Here is a 19,537-nt window from a genome sequence, read left to right on the forward strand (position 1 = left end):
GCCCGGCATCCTTGCTTCTTTCTGTCCACGCATTCACACCAAGTTCAGATCAACTCTTAAATACAAATGTAGCTTTGCAAGCCAGCCAGCCTTGTAAACAAACAGAACAGCATATGCTGAGTTTTTTTTAACTGAACCCAGAATAGTTGTTTTTAAATGGATATTGTCTGTTTTAGTTTGTATTTTATGATTTTTATGGTTTTAAATTTTGTATATTCCTTTATAATGTTCACTGTTTTTAACTTTTGTAAACCGCCCAGAGAGCCCTGGCTATGGAAGCGGTATATAAGTGTAATAAATAAACAAATAAATAAATAAAGCCAGTTCTGATGGTAGAAAGCTGGCCCTGCTGTGGGAACTCACCATCGCACAGAGCATCACACATCCTCGCCTGTCTGCCTGTGGGGCCTCCGGTCCGACATACTTTGGGCTTTGCAAAGCACACCACAGTATTGGATTGCAATGCGTCTCGCTGAAATCTGGCGCCGGAAGGGAGTTTAACAACAGGTTGGAGAAGCCAGAGCAATAAATTTACAGAGGTGCTTAACTCACCTGGTTGCTTGCTCTGTTTTTTTTTAAAAAAATGATTTGTTGCTGTGGACCTGGATTTGCTGGGGATCCGTTTTATTCCTAGAGTTGGGCTCCCTTGATGGCTAGTCCTAGTTCCAGCAAAAGTCCTCAGAGAACAAACCGCCCTGGTCAAGATTCAGGTGTGGCCGCCAAAAGCCCATTCCGATAGGTCCCAGCTTAGAGCTCCTTCTTGTCACAGGGCTCCTAGCGAGGTAAATGGTAAATGCCACATTTCCCATCTGGCAGGTTTGACATGCAACTGGCTCAATCTTTGGGAGAATCCGCCTTCGAGAAGAGCCTTCGCGAGAAAGTGTCGCAGGAGAACATGGGCCTCCAGTTTCATCTGGGGAAGTTGCAGCGGAGCTTAGAGGTAAGAATCCCACAGGCTGCAAAACCTGCGATGCAGCATCTGCATAGTTTGCGTCTAGGAATCCTTCCAAAAGAAAATGTCCCATGTTCACATCCCCACAATGCCTTTGTTAGGCTGACTCAAAGGTCACCAAATATTTTGCCAGCTTTAGAATTTCCCAGAACTCTTAAATCATTTAAAGCTTCTTAAATCATTTAAAGTGTTTTCCCCCCCCACTCCTCAGCCAAAAGGGCTCCCAGGGCGGCTTAAAAACAAGACATTCCCTAGCCGCAGGCATATGATCTAAAAAGACACGACACATGAGGAAAAAAGCACATGGAGGGAAGAGGAACAATTAAGTCATCTTTCAATGGGGCTGGTGGAATGGTTCTACATTCCCTCTCATCACCCACTGTACAGCTTGCTGGAATGGCTGCTTGTAGGGACAGTTGAGGGAGGAGGAGCCTTCATGGAAGGGTGCCGTATCTCCAAGCCCTCCCACTGCAGTGCAAGACAATAAAAATTTCTGCCAAGTAATCCACAAAGCTTTATTCAGCCAACAAACATCTCTTCACACCTGAAGAGAGTTTAAATACTAGGAACTTTCCTCTGGGCTAAAATAGGGTGACCAACTGTCAGGATTTCCCCGGATTTGTCCTGGTTTTTGTTCTTTCCATGGTGTCGGGGGATTTTCTATAATTTTCAATAATGTCCTGGAATGACACACCTTCCCCTTTAAGGCTGCCATTAGCATGGCAGGAGGGAGTGACATGCTTTCTTGAGGCACATCATTCCCCCACCCCGAGCTCCAATTGAGGTCTTAAAGGGGAAAGTGGGTCATTCATGGACATTATAGAAAAGGCCCCAATTGGAGTGGATGGTGGTGGTGCAGAATGAAATCCTTTCCCCTCCTCCACTCCGATCGGGTTCTTTAAGGTGGTGGGGGAATAACGTACTTTCTGCAGGACTCAGAAAGCTGCTTCCCCCCACACATACTAGGTGTCCTCTTTTTTGGTTTCCCAAATATGGTCACCCTAGCTAAAACTTGGCTTACTAAGTGAGACAATTGTCCTTCCAACAAAAGGGAAGGTCTTCTCCTTGAGTCCCTTTAACTTCAGGGAAGATTCCTTTGAAGAAGCCTTAGCGGAGAAGCTAGCTGAGTTGACTGGCTCTCGCCTTCTTTTAGCCCCGCCCGTTTGAATCTGTGGCGGACTCTAGGATTGGCCAACTCTGAAGTTCCTTCCCCCTCTGAGGATTGCTGAGTTCCCACAGACTCTGAGTTGTTAACGTTTTCACTGATAAGGTCCTGTGAAGATTCATCCCTGGCTGGTGAAGAGCCTGGGAGAACCTCCTCCCTGGCTTCCTGTATAGGCTGGGATGTTTGGAGTCTTGTATCCTCTGCTTCAGAATCTGATTCTGATTGATAGCCTGAAACTCTTTCCCCCACACTAACGGGAACAGGCCTGATCACGACAGAGGGTGTCCTTCAGCAGAACTGGTAAACGAAAAGAAGGGATGGGGGAAGTTTGCATTTGGTTACAGTCTTGTGATAGAAAGTGGGAGAAAGCTGCAGGCATTCAGCTTAGACTCCACCAGGTACAGAGATGGTTTCAGATGGCACCTGGGACCCTGCCAAGGTTGCTGGGAAGAAGAATCAAGCAATCAGTGGTTGATCCCCCATTTTTGAAAATGTACACAATCCAGCTGTTACTCCAAAATGGTCTCCATCCAAGAATTGGTGCACGTACCGGTGGAAAAGGCTCATGCAGCATTCAAATGGTTGCACAAATCTGTCAAATCTCAACATTTCAATTCAAGATTCGGGTTCTCCGAAGTTTGATTTTTTTTAAATTGCTGTGGAAAGAACCTTAAACCTGGCCAAAATATTAACTGTGTCAATTTTCCCCATCCTGTTTTCCCAGCAAAAGGAATCAGAAAACTCCAGCCTCAACCAGCGCATTGCAGTGCTGGCCACTCAGGTGGAGGAGCTTAGCTCATCCAGCAGCCTGGATCCGAATGCCGTAGCCTCCCTCCGGAAGAAGCTTTGGGACCTGGAATCAAGTTCCTCTGAACAGCAGAAGGAGCTGAGCGTCCAAGCAAGCACCGTTGAGCAACTGGAGCAGGTAGGATGGGCTCCGAAGGATGGTCTGGCTTCTACCTGCACTAAGGTGCGGCCCCGCCCTTCTCTTTGAAGGGTGCTGGTTAGGAGGAGCTGAGGTAGGCACGAGGGCTTGTAATGGGATAGCAACTGAGCTACGAAGTGGGATGTCCCCAGGTCAAATCTCACCTCTGCCACGAACACAGGCAAACCTTAGTTTTTAAGCCACCTTAGTTTTTGGTCTGCTTACAGGGCTATTGGGAGAAATGATACTTGATGTGGAGAGTTATTTATTTATTTATTTATTTATTTAGAATATTTATATACCGCTCCCCTACCCAGTGCCTGCTTACCCTACCCTGTGCCTGTTGGCATTCTCTTCCCCAACTTATTGTTTTACTATGATTTTATTAGATTGTAAGCCTATGCGGCAGGGCCTTGCTATTTACTGTTTTACTCTGTACAGCACCATGTACATTGATGGCGCTATATAAATAAATAAATAAATAATAATAATAATAACATTGAAAAATTTCGGAGTGGTGTACAAGGTAAAATGAAAATAAAAACAGAATAAAACCGTTAAAACAAAATTTAAAGGAAGCAATTACAGTTATCCAAGACTGCATGTTAAAGAAAGGCTTCTTGGAATAAAGATGTTTTCAGGAGGCACCAAAAGGAGTACAAGGTTGGCGCCTGCCTGACCTCCAGAGGCGGGGAGTTCCACAGGAGGGGGGCCACCACGCTGAAGGCTCTTCCCCTGGTGGATTCCAATCGGAGGATGGATCTAGGTGGAACCACCAGGAGCAGGCCCTCGGATGACCTCAGTGACCGGGCAGGTTGGTAGGGGAGAAGGCGCTCTCTCAGGTATCCTGCTTCCAAGTTGTTTAGGGCTTTGTACACAAGTACAAGAACCTTCAACCTGGCCCGGTAGCGAATAGGCAGCCAGTGCAGTTCCCTCAGCAGAGGAGTTACATGCTGGAAAGGGGCAACTCCAGACAACAGCCGAGCTGCAGCATTCTGCACTAGCTCCAGCTTCCGGAGCAGCTTCAAGGGCAGCCCCACATAGAGCGCGTTGCAGTAATCCAATCTTGAGGTTACCAATGCCTGTACCACCGTGGCCAAGCGATCCCTGTCCGGGAGAGGCCATAGTTGGCGAACCAACCAAAGATGGTAAAAGGCACTCCGAGCCGTGGCGGCTACTTGAGCCTCCAACGACAGAAATGGAGTTGGAATAGGGAGAGATTTTTCTCCCTCTCTCATAATACTAGAACCCAAGGGACAGGACCGGACTAAGATATGCTGAGGCCTGAAGCTCTGTCAGGACTCAGAGGCCTCGTACCATAAAAATATAGAGAAAAACAGTGTATTACATTCTAATAGGAAGGGCAATGGAGGGGTACCACCCAGCATTAAGAGGTGCTTGTAGTTGAACAGTGTTAGATAGCCTTCTCTGAAGACATGTATAAAAGCACTAATGAAGTAAGCTTATTTGAACTTCTTTTAAAAGGGCTCTAGTCTGTGCTTATTTCTCCTAAATGCTGTGTTGCCACGCTTTCTCTATATAAGGCAACTCTGCTGTAAGTCACACCAGACTCCCCAACCTATTTAAACCAAAGAGATTTCATCTCCATTATCATACATCTTAGTTGTCGCCAACGTATTTCGAGGCCCCTCATAATGTGAGGCCCTAAACCATGGCTTACTTGGCTCGTTCCTAAATTCAGTACTGCCAAGGGGGTCATCCCATGAAGCTGACTGGTGGGAGATTCAGGACTGATAAAAGGAAGGACTTCTTCACACAGTGCAGAGTCAAACTATGGAATTTGCTAACACAGGATGTAGAGATGGCCACCAATTTGGACGGATTTAAAGGGGGGTTGGATAAATTCCTGGAGGAGAAGGCCATCCGTGGCTGCTACTCCTGATGGCTATGTGCTGCCTTCAGTATCAAAGGCAGTAAGCCTATAAACACCAGTTGCTGGGGAACATGGGCTGGAGGGTGAGGTTGCACCATGTTGTGCTTGTGAGTTTCTGGTCGACAGCTGGTTGGCTGCTATGTGAACTGAATGCTGGAACCTTCGTCTGAACCAGCTGGCCTCTTCTTATGTTCTAATGGCTACAATGAGCCAGTGTGGTGTAGTGGCTGAAGTGTCAGACTGGGAGTCGGGAGATCCGGGTTCTAGTCCCCACTCAGCCATGGAAACCCACTGGGTGACTTTGGGCCAGTCACAGACTCTCAGCCCAACCCACCTCACAGGGTTGTTGTTGTGAGGGTAACATGGAGAGGAGGAGGATTACGTACGCCGCCTTGGGTTCCTCGGAGGAAAAAAGGCGGGATATAAATGCAATAATAAGTAAATAAAATAAATTATTGTCTCCTGTACTAAATGCTGTGTTGCCACGCTTTCTCTATATAAGGCATTTGCATTTATGTTGTATCCCGCCTCGCTCCAGAGGGAGAGGCAGGTAACAAATAAATAAATATATTATTATTATTATTATTATTATTATTATTATTAAATAATAAATCTATGCAAAACACTTTGCACATTGGAAAGTGCTATGCACACAATGTGGTTTTTACGGTCCTTGCTTCCCTTTCAGCTTCACCTGAGACTTGAACTGGAAATAGAGAGGATGAAACAGCTTCACCAGAAGGAGCTGGAAGACAAAGAAGAGGAACTGGAAGACATCCGTCAGTCCTGCCAGAAAAGGGTGCGGAACTGTAAAGTCTGTCGCCTGCATGTTTAGACAGAAAAAACGTCATACAACTCCCAGCATTCCTGAGCCAGCTATGGCTGCCTGGGGCATGCTGAGATTTGTAGGACTCCCCCGCCCCCCCCGTCTAAATATGATAGGATTGTGCCCTGATTTAATTTTAAATGAATTTTAGGCTGCCTTTAAGGGTAGGCAAAATGCTTGCAAAAATATATATATATATATTACTCAGAAAACTTTTTTTAAAAAAAATGCATGTTAGAGATGCATTTTAAAAAATGCATCTCTAACATGTTTATTTATTTATTTGTTTGTTTGTTTACAATATTTATATACTTTATTTTATTTATTTATTTTATTTATTTATTGCATTTCTACCGACCAATAGCCAGAGCTCTCTGGCTATTATACTGCTCCCTATCTAAAATAGATTCCGGAGTGCTGAACGTTAAAAATAAAATAGTAGAAAGATTAAAACTGCGTATTGAAATTGTTCATTTTAAAATGTCACGTGATTTTTTAAAAAAGCAGCACTCTCATATTTTGGTATGAATCAAGTTAAGATTGGCTGGGGGAATGAGAAAGGTGAGAGAAAATGAAATTGACAGATTCATCTGTTTTCAAATTATAGTGATTTATTAGACAGACTGGCTTAATGTTTAATGTTTTGGCTTCATACGCTGGGCTCTTAAAATGGTCATGGGCCACTTCGTGCTGAAGCCGGGACATTTTAAAAGGAAAAGCAGTATAAAATAGATGAAGCTTACAGTGCATTGCAACCTCCTCTCAAGTAAATGGGACACCATCAGAGTATGGTGTCCCATTTGGGTGGGATAGCTAATACCCTGGAAGACAGAAACAAACTTCAAAGTGATCTTGATAGGCTGGAGTGCTGGGCTGAAAACAACAGAATGAAATTTAATAGGGATAAATGCCAAGTTCTACATTTAGGAAACAGAAACCAAAGGCCCAGTTGCAAGATGGGGGATACTTGGCTCAGCAATACTACAAACGAGAAGGATCTTGGAATTGTTGTAGATCGCAAGCTGAATATGAGCCAACAGTGCGATATGGCTGCAAGAAAGGCAAATGCTAGTTTGGGCTGCATTAATAGAAGTATAGCTTCCAAATTGTGTGAGGTACTGGTTCCTCTCTATTCGGCCCTGGTTAGGCCTCATCTAGAGTATTGTGTCTAGTTCTGGGCTCCACAATTCAAGAAGGGCGCAGACAAGCTGGATCATGTTCAGAGGAGGGCAACCAAGATGATCAGGGGTCTGGAAACAAAGCTCTAGGAAGAGAGACTGAAAGTACTGGGCATGTTTAGCCTGGAGAAGAGAAGATTGAGGGGAGACATGATAGCACTCTTCAAATACTTAAAAGGTTGTACACAGAGGACGGCCAGGATCTCTTCTCCATCCTCCCAGAGTGCAGGACACGGAATAATGGGCTCAAGTTAAAGGAAGCCAGATTCCGTCTGGACATCAGGAAAAACTTCCTGACTGTTAGAGCAGTACGACAATGGAACCCATGACCTAGGGAGGTTGTGGGCTCTCCCACACTCAAGGCCTTCAAGAGGCAGCTGGACAACCATCTGTCAGGGATGCTTTAGGGTGGATTCCTGCATTGAGCAGGAGGTAGGACTTGATGGCCTTGTAGGCCCCTTCCAACTCTGCTATTCTATAATTCTATGTGGCAAGGATTTGGGGTGCACACAGAATGATGGCTATGGGATTATTTTCCTGATCCTTTGAGGCCTTGTTGGGGTATGTTAACACAGTTACCAAAACACACGAGGGCTGCAGTTGATAATAATCAAATATCAGGAATGCCAACAGGCACACAACTGCATACAATTTTAACAATATAATCAAACAGTGATGATATACAGAGTCAAAATAATGACTTCTATTTTACATAGTGCTTTCAAATAGAACAATTCAAGTATACAAAATTATAAAGATGTCAACACAAGGCAAAACAAGGCAAGATAAAACAATAATTGCTTCTGGTAAAACCTTGGCAATAAGATATAGCAACAGACTAATATACTTATAGACTTTTAACTGATTAACACTGTTACCTGCATCTTGCTATAAATACAGAAGTCCCAAATACTGTATTTCACTTTACTGATTCGTTCTGTTTTTCTCCTGGTTCACAACGATGCTGTTGAAGCATAGAACGTCGAGAAAAATCTATAAAAACAAGACAAAACCCACCAGTGGGATTTTTTAGATGTCTTGAGTGCAAGGAAAAGAAGTGATTTTGAAGCAGCGATGGTGTTGGGGGTGTCTGCTGTAGCGTGGTGCTCCCTGGCTCTCCTCTAAGCCGGCCGGCCTCCTCACAAATGTCCCTCTATGCTTGTCCTGTGCCCGTAGCTCCGTCAGCTGGAGATGCAGTGTGAACAGGAGTGTGACGAGAAACAGACGATCCTCCGGGAGAAGCGGGACCTGGAAGGCCTTATCGCAACGCTCTGTGAGCAGGTGAGGGAAAGAGCCATCCATCAGTTGCTCGGAAAGGTGTCAGGCCCCAAGAGGGCAAACGGGGCAGCATTTTGCTACAGCTGAACAGGTGTAGCATCTTCCGTTTCCTCCTCAGAATAAAATAAACGCGTCAGCGAAGGCAGTAACACACCAGTGATCATCACCACAAGGTTTGTGGTGATGATCCTATCTCCTTCCTATCTCTCCTCTCTCATCTCACACTATTGCCCCGCTCGTGCTCTCCGCTCCTCTGATGCCATGGTTCTCGCCTGCCCAAGGGCCTCTACTTCCCTTGCTCGGCTTCGTCCATTTTCGTCTGCTGCCCCTTACGCCTGGAACGCTCTTCCAGAACATTTGAGAACTACAAGTTCAACTGCAGCTTTTAAAGCTCAGCTAAAAACTTTTCTTTTTCCTAAAGCTTTTAAAACTTGATGTTGTGCAGACTTCTACTGTTACTTTCTACTGTTAGTTTTTCCCTACCCTGTGCCTGCTTACCCTACCCTGTACCTGTTTGCATTCTCTTCCCCTCCTTATTGTTTTACTATGATTTTATTAGATTGTAAGCCTATGCGGCAGGGTCTTGCTATTTACTGTTTTACTCTGTACAGCACCATGTACATTGATGGTGCTATATAAATAAATAATAATAATAATAATAATAATAATAATAAGGTTTGACACTGTAAAGTCAATTTGTCCTCTATTCAGAAGGCGGTATTGCGTCCTGTTTAAATGATGAGGAATTATTTTGAAAAGTGCTTCTAAATTAGCACATGTAAATTGTAAGCAAATCCATTCGCTTTCGTCCTCTTTTTGGCAGTGCTAATTTATTTATTTATTTATTTATTTATTTATTTATTACATTTTTATACCGCCCAATAGCCGAAGCTCTCTGGGCGGTTCACAACAATGAAAACCATCATAAAACAACCAACAGGTTAAAAGCACAAATACAAAAAAATACAGTATAAAAAGCACAGCCAGGATAAAAACCACGCAGCAAAATTGATATAAGATTAAAATACAGAGTTAGAACAGTAAAATTTAAATTTAAGTTAAAATTAAGTGTTAAAATACTGAGAGGATAAAAAGGTCTTCAGCTGGTGATGAAAGGAGTACAGTGTAGGCGCCAGGCGGACCTCTCTGGGGAGCTTGTTCCACAACCGGGGTGCCACAGCGGAGAAGGCCCTCCTCCTAATTTTAGATGTGGGGGCGGGACCTGAGATTTCCCCGCCCACCTGGTCTAGCTGAATTTATTAATTTTATCCTGCTTCTCTACAAAAGCATTCAAAGCAGCTAATAAAAAGTCACAACAGAACATATTTTTTTGATAAATATTGACAAGTGCAATTCAGTAAAAAAAAATTGATATTGATAAATACATATTAATTCAGACTAGGTGCAGAACCTCTTTTGTGGATTGTCATCTCTGCATTTATTTCTTTGTTTCAACTATTTCCACTCCATTCCTCAATGTAAAAGATTTTTTCAGGGAACAAGAACAGAATAAAATAAATAGAATAACTTCATCTGTACGCTGCTCTGAGATCTTAATGATATAGGGTGGGATATAAATGTTTTAAATAAATAAATAAATAAATAAATACATAAATAAATAAATTTGTTTAAAAACAGCAATTGAAGGCAGTATTAAGAAACTACCCACCCGAGAGTAAACAGAGATTGAAAAGCTGAAAAAATAAGAGTTTTTTTCTCTTCTTTTAGCCCAGTCTTCAACAACCTGGTACCCTCCGGATGTTTTGGACTACAATTCCCATGTTAGCTGAGGCTGATGGGAGTTGAAGTTCAAAATACTTGGAGTGCACCGTGTTTTAATGCTGCGATAATTGCTGCTTTTCTTTTGTTTAAATATGGTACCTTCGCTTATTTCAATTGTTTTCCAATATACTACCAACTTTGCTGAAATCTTGTGGGATACAATTGGGTTTTAAATATATTAAATAAGCCAAATGCAGGAGAGAGCACACCCCTCACGGACCCTGCCGTCCCACTCCAGATTGGCCACCGAGATTTTGATGTGGAGAAACGACTCCGGCGCGACTTGAAGAGGACGCACGCTCTCCTGGCTGATGTACAGCTTCTGCTGGAAACCTCAGGGGCAGATCCGGGTCCCACGGGGTGCAAGGAGGAGATGGAGAAGCTGCGTGGCCAGGTGAGCAGCAAGGCTTTCTGCCCCAAATTATCTTAAGATGAGAAAAAAGGAGAAAAAGCACCACTAAGTGGTATGAGAAGAGAGACCGGCTCTGGTGCTGTGAAGGATGATGAGTCTTTAATGGTATTTATAGAAAAATAAGACTTTTATTTTAAAACCCTCAAAAAGCTCAATGTTTCGGATTCCAGGATCGATAAATACCATTAAAGACTCATCATCCTTCACAGCACCAGAGATAGTCTCTCTTCTCACACTAAATTCTCTAAGGTCATTTCTACACCAGCCCAAAAATCCGGGCTAGTCACGGCTGTGTCCCTGTTCAGAGCGTGTTCAGAGGAGGGCAACCAGGATGATCAGGGGTCTGGAAACAAAGCCCTTTGAAGACAGACTGAAAGGACCGGGCACGTTTAGCCTGGAGAAGAGAAGATTGAGGGGAGACATGATAGCACTCTTCAAATACTTAAAAGGTTGTCACACAGAGGAGGGCCAGGATGTCTTCTCGATCCTCCCAGATTGCAGGACACGGAATAAGGGACTCAAGTTAAAGGATTCCGGATTCCAGCTGGACATCAGGAAAAACTTCCTGACTGTTACAGCAGTACAACAATGGAACCTGTTACCTAGGGAGGTTGTGGGCTCTCCCACAGTAGAGGCCTTCAAGAGGCAGCTGGACAACCATCTGTCAGGGATGCTTTAGGGTAGATTCCTGCATTGAACAGGGGGTTGGACTCGATGGCCTTGTAGGCCCCTTCCAACTCTGCTTTTCTATGATTCTATGATTCCCTGTGTAAATTACGCACAGGGACTCCCTGGGCCAGGGGCGGGCGGGGACAAGCACGGGTTTCCCCAGGGATAAATAATCCCTGGATAAACCTGATTCTTCCCACGATCTTGGGATCATCCCGAGACTGCTGGAGGTGTGTGAGCGCCCATCCTGGCTTCATCTTGCCTCCTCGTGAGTAAATGCAAGGAGGTGAGAAACAGGCACAGGGTACGGAGCTCTTCAGGCGCTCTGTGTCCATCGAGGGTGGCGGGACAGCAGGGTTAGGTTGTTTGTTTTTAAAACTTACTTTTAGTTGGCGCACAGGTGCGCTCATCTCCATTTAAAAACAACAACATCAACGAAAATGGCGGGTGCGGCATCCCTCCTTCCTCCCGGGATGTTGCACATGTGTGTGGACAAAGGTGAGGATCTCACGAGCAGGATATCGCGTGATCCTCCCTGCTCACTCCTGGTACTGGTGTAGAAAGGGCCTAAGGTAGCCTTCCCCAAGCTGCTGGCCCAGATACAGCAAGTACAGAGTTTCTGGCAACTCAGTTGGGGCTGCTTGGGGCAGCTTGCAAGTTACTCTGGCCGCAGGGGCTCTCTCCATGGTGCTGAAATCCACTGTCAGTCCCAGGTGCTGGCCGTGGTGCTGAACTCGCTTCTGACTTGATCCCCTGTCTTGCATCGTGCAAGCAGAGGACCTGAAGCAGAGGAAGGAATCCAGGATGGAGCAGGGGAAAGGCAAATGCAGGATCCAAACCAGGCCCCCGACCCTTTCAGGGGAAAAGATCAGGGCCTTCGGCGGTGTCCTCAAGCCAGGGACAAATGGCTGGCACCGAGGAGCCAGATCTGAGGCTGGGGATTTGGAGGGAGTGGCGCACGTGGGATTGGGTCTTGGGGGGTCAGCTGACAGGATGCTCAGGCAGGCTGGCACGGCAGCCTTGAAGCACCGAGCTCGGTTTGCCAAACTTGCAGTGGAAGCAGGTGTCTGGGGCTGGACTGCTAGGGGCTGTGATTCAGATGCACACCGCTCTCATGCCCAGGGAGTTTGTGGTTGATTTGAATTGGGGGCTGCCTGGCTGATGGACCCCACCGCACCTTCCTAATGGAGGCGAAGCTCTTGCACCCTGTCCCCTTGCTTCTGCAGCCAGTGCTCAGAAACGTCAGACCAACACGGCAATCCCGCAGCACCGTCTCCGTAATTGGCATTTGTCAAGGTCGGCCCAGGCCTGTTCCCAGCTCCAGCCAGGAATGGCCTCCCTCTCCTTTCGCAGACCCGTGAATGAACTCGTAGCTCTGCCCTTTGCTCCTGTCGAGAGGCTGCCTAATGAACCTATTAATCCCGATCGCCCGTGGCTCTTTCCACGTCCCACGTTTCCTGACCCTGCCTTTGCCTCCTTCGCGCCTGCCTCGGAACACAGACGTTTCGTTAGGCCCTCGTGGCTCACAGCCGAGTGCCCTGAATCGGCTGCCTATCAGGTTCATTCGGTCAAAATGAGCACCTTGAATTGGGCTTGGAAACATACAGGCAGCCATTGCAAGCGGGCCAGAACCAGTGTTATATGTCCAGACCTTCTGGTCCCTGCTCTCAATCTGATGGCCACATTTTACACAAGTGGTGGATCCTGAACTCTTTTCAAAGGCTGTCTCACAGAGAGTTTATTACAGCAATGTAATGCGGAGGTTACCAGAGCATAGACCACTGAAACCAAGTTATCCTGGGCATCGCTAGGCCATCAACTGAAAGCTGGTGGAAGCATCGATGATGACTCCAGGAGCATCCCCAGACCCTATTCTTTGGGGGGGGGGAGGGAGCAACTCCATCCAGAACAGGTTGAGAGTCCCTTTCTCCAGTCGAAAAAAACCCACTGCTCTCTTATATTAGAGAGAGAGAAAGAGAGAGAGAGAGAGAGAGAGAGAGAGACTTAGCTTTTCACACCATAATTTCACAAACCTTTATCACCACTCCCCTGCCTTATCCTTTTTTCTCTAAATGACAGAGCTCTGAGTTCTCTTGCCATCCTTCGCCCTTTGTTTGTGATGGAAGAGGCAGGTGCCCTTGCTGCATTGGCAGCAACTAGCAAATAAGCATTCCTTTGACAGAGAAATGCTATTTGCTACCTGTTCTCCCATCGAGGTGGGTGAAATGGCAGATTGACGTGAAGCAAAGCTGTGTGTTTCCCAACTTCTTCTCCTTAGCTCTGCACCCTACAGCTTTGCAGTGTGTGCGTGTGTGTGTGTGTGTGTGTGTGTGTGTGTGTGTGTGTGTATTTATTTATTTATTTATTTATTACATTTCTATACCCCCCAATAGCCGGAGCTCTCTGGGCGATTCACAAAAATTAAAAACATTCAAAGTATAAAACAACAGTATAAAACCCATAATATAAAATACAATATAAAAGCTCAACCAGATAAAAACAGCAGCAATGCAAAATTACAAATGTAAAACACCAAGTTAAATTTTATTTATAGACTGTTAAAATGCTGGGAGAATAAAAAGGTCTTCACCTGGCGTCTAAGAGCATATAATGTAGGTGCCAAGTGGTGTAAAGCTCTTGGCTAAGAGTTTAGATCCAAACCCATCAACCTGTTCTCTCTCTCTCTCTCTCTCTCTCTCTCTCTCTCTCTCTTTTTAAAAGTGCCTTTGGTGTAGACGGGATTCTTTCCCAGGAAGTGTTTAGGTTTTAATTAAGGCAATTAGTTAAATAGATTGTTTTCTGTCTTTATTTCCATGGCCCGTGCTAATTAATCCCTCCTTGCTTCTGCCTTTCTACCCAGTTGTAATTACTAAATGTTGCTTTCAGCATCTGTTGTCATGAATAGGGGGTTTCTAAAGGTGTCCAGTTTTGAGCCGCAAACCTGTGGTTGCTTTGCTTGGGTTTTAAGCCCTGTTTGTTCTTGGCAGAAGAGGAAGAGTTGTGGGGTTTTTTTGTGGTTATTAAAAATGGTAGAAATAAGACCATAGAACCTAAGAAGAGCACTGCTGGACCAGACCAATGTCCATTTAGTCAAGCATTAGTTCACACGATGGCCAACGTGTTGTTGACCAGAAACTCACAAGCAGGACACCCTCCCACCCATGTTCCCCAGTAACTGGTGTACAAAGGCTTACTGCCCCTGCTACTGGAGGTAGTACGTAGCCATCAGGGCTAGTAGCCAGGGATAGCCTTCTCCCCCACGAATTTATCCAACCCCCTTTTAAAGCCCTCCAAAATGGCAGCCATCATTTCATCTTGGGGTAGCGAATTCCATAGTTTAACTATGCACTGTGTGAATTTATTTATTTATTTATTACATTTCTATACCACCCAATAGCCGGAGCTCTCTGGGCGGTTCACAAGAATTAAAAACATTCAAAGTATAAAACAACAGTATAAAATACATAATATAAAATACAACATAGGGGCTCAACCAGATAAAAAAAGAAGCCCTTCCTTTTACCTGTCCTGAATCTGCCACCCATCAGCTTCATGGGATGATCCCTTGGGTTCTAGTATTATGAGGGAGGAAGAAAAATGTCTCCCTCTCCACTTTATCCACACGACACATAATGATGTACACCTCTATCATGTCTCCCTTGAACTTCCTTTTTTCCAAGCTGTTATAACCTTCCATCACAGGGGAGATAGTCCAGTCCCTTGATCAGTTCACTTGCCCTTTTCTGTACTTTTTCCACCTCCTGATAAAACTTAAGGATCAGACTCCCAGAACATTATTATTGAATGCCTTTGGGAGAACTACGAGGAAGGATAAGAAGATGTGGATAAGCATTTTTTTTGACCTTTTAAGGGTGTTGATTCACTCCTCAATGGAAAAATCCAAAGCCACTATCAATTGACAATTGGTGTAGAAAATTTGGCTTGGGAGGATTATATTGAAATTATCTGCAATTGTGAAAGTAAGGGCCGGTGATAAGGACACGCTGACTTTATTCAGGGTATACTGGGAGAAACATGAGGAGCTTTGGAATTGTCAAAGAAAGCGTTGTGTTTTTTTTTTTAAATGGAAATGAACGTCAACCTGTGATCCGTGTGCAACAGATCTGGGTGAGAACAGGAGTGGGTGGGTGGGCAGGGCATGAGGATTGCTCACAGCCCCCCCCCCAATCAATCCTGGAAACACACATCTCTCCGCCTGAAAGAAATCTTGCATGGAAGGCCAATTTAGTGACACCAGCCTTCCAGAGCCATTAAATAAATAATCTGCCTTGCGTACTTCCATTGAAAACACGCCATTCTGGAGACGTAAGCAATTACAGCTAGCACACATCTATAATTGGGATAATAATTCTGGGTAAATAGCATCTGTGAGCTGCAGCTGTTTCTACCTGGCATGAAGGGAGGGGTGTGTGAGTTAGAAGGCGAGGCCAGACCTCTCCTGGGCTGTTCACCCGGTTGTCCTTCAGGAATGAAAGAGTGGCGGGGTTTTGGTTTTTGCAAGGGATCGATTTGACTACAGCTGCATATCTCGTTCCATTCTGTTTTTCTTCAGCTGTATTTGCTGGGGCTTGACTGTCAACGTAATGACAGATTCTCTAAAAAATGCTTTACTCAATCAGGCCAAGGATCATCTAATATACTAATGTCCCCCGACACCTGTTACCAGACTATTTTGTGCCCTAGGCAAGGCGAGCTACTTGCACCACCCCCAAATTGCACAGAAGTCCGAACGTGTGCGCCGAGTGGAGAGCTGGGACTGGCTCACTTTGATTTGGGACCGAGCCGTCTGGAATTCACCGGGACTTACTTCCGTGCGAACGCAACCCGCTATGTATCCTGGCGTCCCAATCCCCTCCACACGTTTACTCAGGGGAATAAGGCTTCAGAGTAAGGAGGCATAGGTGGATCAGGCTGCACTGGTGCCTCCCCGGTGCAATGCTTTCGTGGATGCAAGTCCCGTTGATCCACGTGCGCAGGAGTGGGAAGCAGGAGAGATTGCCTTGCGAGGAGTCCACAAGTCCCTGGCTTTCCTGGGGGAAGGGAGAGGGAGTCCCGCTTGCCCGCCTGCCTGGACATTGCGGCCTGTTTGAGGAGAGAGGCGAGGCGACCCAGTGCCCTTTCCTCGGGAGTAAGGCAGAGGCTGGCTTGGGCCAGGATCGAGCTTGCTACGTGCTTTTTCTTCTGGTGGGGGCGGCCTCCTGGCTCTGGGAGGGCAGCTTCTGAGTGGCTAGAGCGACTCTGGGAGGGCGGCTTCTGGGCGGAAGTCTGAACGTGGAGCCCCCCCCCCCAGCGTCCCTGGCTTTGCTTCGGCTGGGCGCGCCATCTCACCCGCCCAGGCCCAGCTGAATCCTCGGGCTGGCCCGGGTCAGCTCACAGCCAACAATGCATGTGAGTGCTGTGCTGCGCGGCGCCCCTCTTAGCTTGGTGCTCTAGGCGGCCGCCTGAGTGGCCTCTGTGGTAGCACCAGCCCTGCCTGTTACTCTGAGACGCACCGCATCTCAATATGAAAGATGGATTCGGCTAGCGTAGCTAATAGCTGTCCAGGCACTCTGGCGTTGAAAGGGGTCTTGGGGAACTTCTAGTTCAACCCCCTGCTTGACGCAAGACCATGCAGCCACAGCGTCCCCCCCCCAAAGGTTGGGGACTTCTGCTCTAACCCTTTAAAAAGCTATCATAGTTAGTGAATCCTAAGCTGCTGAATTCCTTGAAAACACATAAATGCCTTTGCTAGATTGCACAGCATCTAGAATTCATTTTCTAATAGAAACTGGGCATGTGCTTCTCTGGACGTTTGTCAGCAGGGAATTAGAAGGATGTTCAGTTCTTGTGTCATATGTCCCCAAGGCCACTGTGGTGCAGTGGACAGAATGTTGGACTGGGACTCAGGAGATCTGGGTTCTAATCCCACTCGGTCATGATGCTCGCTGGGTGACTTTAGGCCAACCACTGACTTTTAGCCTAACCCACCTCACAGGGCTGTTGTCAGGATAATATAGACAGGAGGAAGACTATCTAAACCAACTTGGGTTCCTTCCAAGAGAAAAAAAAAAAAGCAGGGCACAAATGTAATAATTTTTTTTTTTTAAAAAAAATAGTAGTTGGAGGTATCCTGACATTCAATTAGCTGTGAGCACAAATGGGTCTACCGCTCGCTGCTTCGCCATCCGCTCCCCGCTGTTGGCCCACCTAGGTGATGTACCCGCCTCTTTGCGAGGGCATAGTAAATGGATTGCTCACCTGGGCAGGTAAAGGGAAGGTGATGGTGTGCCGCAAACGCCCAGGAGGGACGCCATCACTCTTAAGAGCTCACTTTGCTGATATTCAGGAAGCCCCCAGTCCCTTTTAAGTGACGGGTTCCATTTTTAAGCTGTCCCAGAGAGAATTCTCCTCTACATCTTTCCGGGTGTTAACGCCACATTTAAAAATTAATTCTGGCTGGTCTGCTGGGTCCTGCTTTGGCACCGAAGACAGATGATGTTCATTGACTTGCATTTTCCCTTCATCTCAGTTGGCCTTAATTGGGCAATTTGTTATGATTTTGACAAAGGCCTTTAGCAGGGACCAGTTGCTTTCCTTAAAAAAGGAAAAAAAGGTGGGGGGCAGCAGCGGAAGAGGGGGAAAGAATTTGCAGTAAACGTGACCCTTGTGGCAACGTCTGTGAAAACCTGTTGATTCAAGGAGAATTGAAATGGCATAGGAAGAGACAGCGGCGTGAGGATGTGGCTTGCTAGAGAAAATGTTGTGACGGGGTGGAGAGGGTTAGGGTTTGCATATTACAGATATATTTGTGGAAAGAGGGTCTGAAAATAACTGCAGCTCTTTGTTCCTCAAGGAATGAGGGCAGCCATTTAAAGGTGTGTATTCAAGACGGAGGGGAGACATGATAGCACTCTTCAAGGGCTTGAAAGGTTGTCCCACAGAGGAGGGCCAGGATCGCTTCTCGATCATCCCAGAGTGCAGGACACAGAATCATGGGCTCAAGTTACAGGAAGCCAGGTTCCGGCTGGACATCAGGAAAAACTTCCTGACTGTTAGAGCAGTATGACAATGGAACCAGTGACCTAGGGAGGTTGTGGGCTCTCCCACACTAGAGGCCTTCAGGAGGCAGCTGGACAACCATCTGTCAGGGATGCTTTAAGGTGGATTCCTGCATGGAGCAGGGGGTTGGCTTGATGGCTTATAGACCCCTTTAACTCTATGATTCTATGAAACCCTTTGAACAAGGACTTCCCACTCCCTTGGTGAGAAGGGGCTAGGGGCAGGCTTTACTGCCTTCTCATCTGCATCCCAGATTGAAGGCCGTTCACTGTGTCCGTGGGACTGGAGCCCTATCATTCGGCAAGGCCTGAGGCTAGCAGTGTTGTGGGCTCACAGAAATCCCCTCTTCATCACCACACTTAAAGCTGCAGGAGTATAGCTAGAGTGACCAGATGCAAAAGAGGGCAGGGCTCCTGCAGCTTGAACTGTTGTGACGAAGAGGGAATTTCACCAGGTGCTGCATGCAGTCAAATGACACCTGTTGAAATTCCCTTTTCTATACAGCTGTTAAAGATACAGGAGCCCTGTCCTCCTTACCATAGGGTCACAATAAATTTAGGGCTTCTAGAGGAGGGGATTAGGACCTGGCATGTATATACATCATATATAGATAAAGCGTTTACTGTTTACCTGTTTTGCTCATAAAGACGTGAGAGGGCGAGTTCCCGATGGTGGAGTTTAGCGTAAATGAGAGCGGTTTAAACTTTGGTTTTCCCTGCTAAATCTTCTAATGCCAATAATAGCATCTCAAACCCCAAGAAGCTGCAGCTACATTAAATACGGAGTTTTGTGGATAACACGATTTTTAGCGCTCCAATGCTCCTGCGGTTCACAGGCCCACGCCCAGCATCACAATAGCTAGTGGCTGGGATTTATTTATTAAGAAGCTTTTGAAGCTTTTGAAGCCGCGTCTTGTATGTGAGTAAGCCCTTTGCCAAATCCGTGTGTGGATTGGATTGCATTCCAAAGCCAAACTCTCCACCAGAGGAAGTTTCTCTTAAACTTTGTGGGAGAGGAACTGGAACGGCCCTGCCCAGGGCCGAAGTGGAGCGATGAACTCTGGAAGGCCTTCCGGCTCAGTGGAATTTACTGGTGGGGCACTTAGAGAAGAGAAAGAAGGTCCCTGGGAGGAGCCCGGTGGCTGGAGAGTTGGGGGTGAAGATAGAGATGGCTGTTCAGGAGTGCCCTGCTTTGTTTTGAACCAGGAGAAGTTCAAGCCGGAATCTTAAAGGTAGGCCAAAGTTGGCTAGTGAGAAAGCATCAGTCCTGGAGAGACAGGTGGCGATGCAGGTGAGAAGCCAGGAGGAGAAATATCTCCAGCACTTCAAGGATGGCTTCTCCCTGTATGAACCTGCCATTTGAGAGAAGCTTGGGGGGTCGCAGGCTGGCAATATGCC

At 46.2% G+C, this 19,537-nt stretch overlaps 1 protein-coding gene across 1 annotated transcript in view; it reads left to right on the forward strand.

Annotated features, from left to right (window-relative positions):
• The window catches only part of MYO18B (myosin XVIIIB), a 147,579-nt gene that overhangs the window by 79,735 nt on the left and 48,307 nt on the right, over positions 1-19,537 (forward strand). The window contains exons 29-33 of the mRNA XM_063143958.1: positions 817-940; positions 2,842-3,042; positions 5,625-5,735; positions 8,117-8,221; positions 10,239-10,394. Of these exons, the coding sequence (XP_063000028.1) occupies positions 817-940; positions 2,842-3,042; positions 5,625-5,735; positions 8,117-8,221; positions 10,239-10,394 (697 nt within the window). The remainder of the gene's footprint in view (positions 1-816; positions 941-2,841; positions 3,043-5,624; positions 5,736-8,116; positions 8,222-10,238; positions 10,395-19,537) is intronic.

This window comes from Elgaria multicarinata, chromosome 18 (genome assembly GCF_023053635.1).
Source record: "Elgaria multicarinata webbii isolate HBS135686 ecotype San Diego chromosome 18, rElgMul1.1.pri, whole genome shotgun sequence".
In the NCBI taxonomy this organism is placed as follows: Eukaryota; Metazoa; Chordata; class Lepidosauria; order Squamata; family Anguidae; genus Elgaria; species Elgaria multicarinata.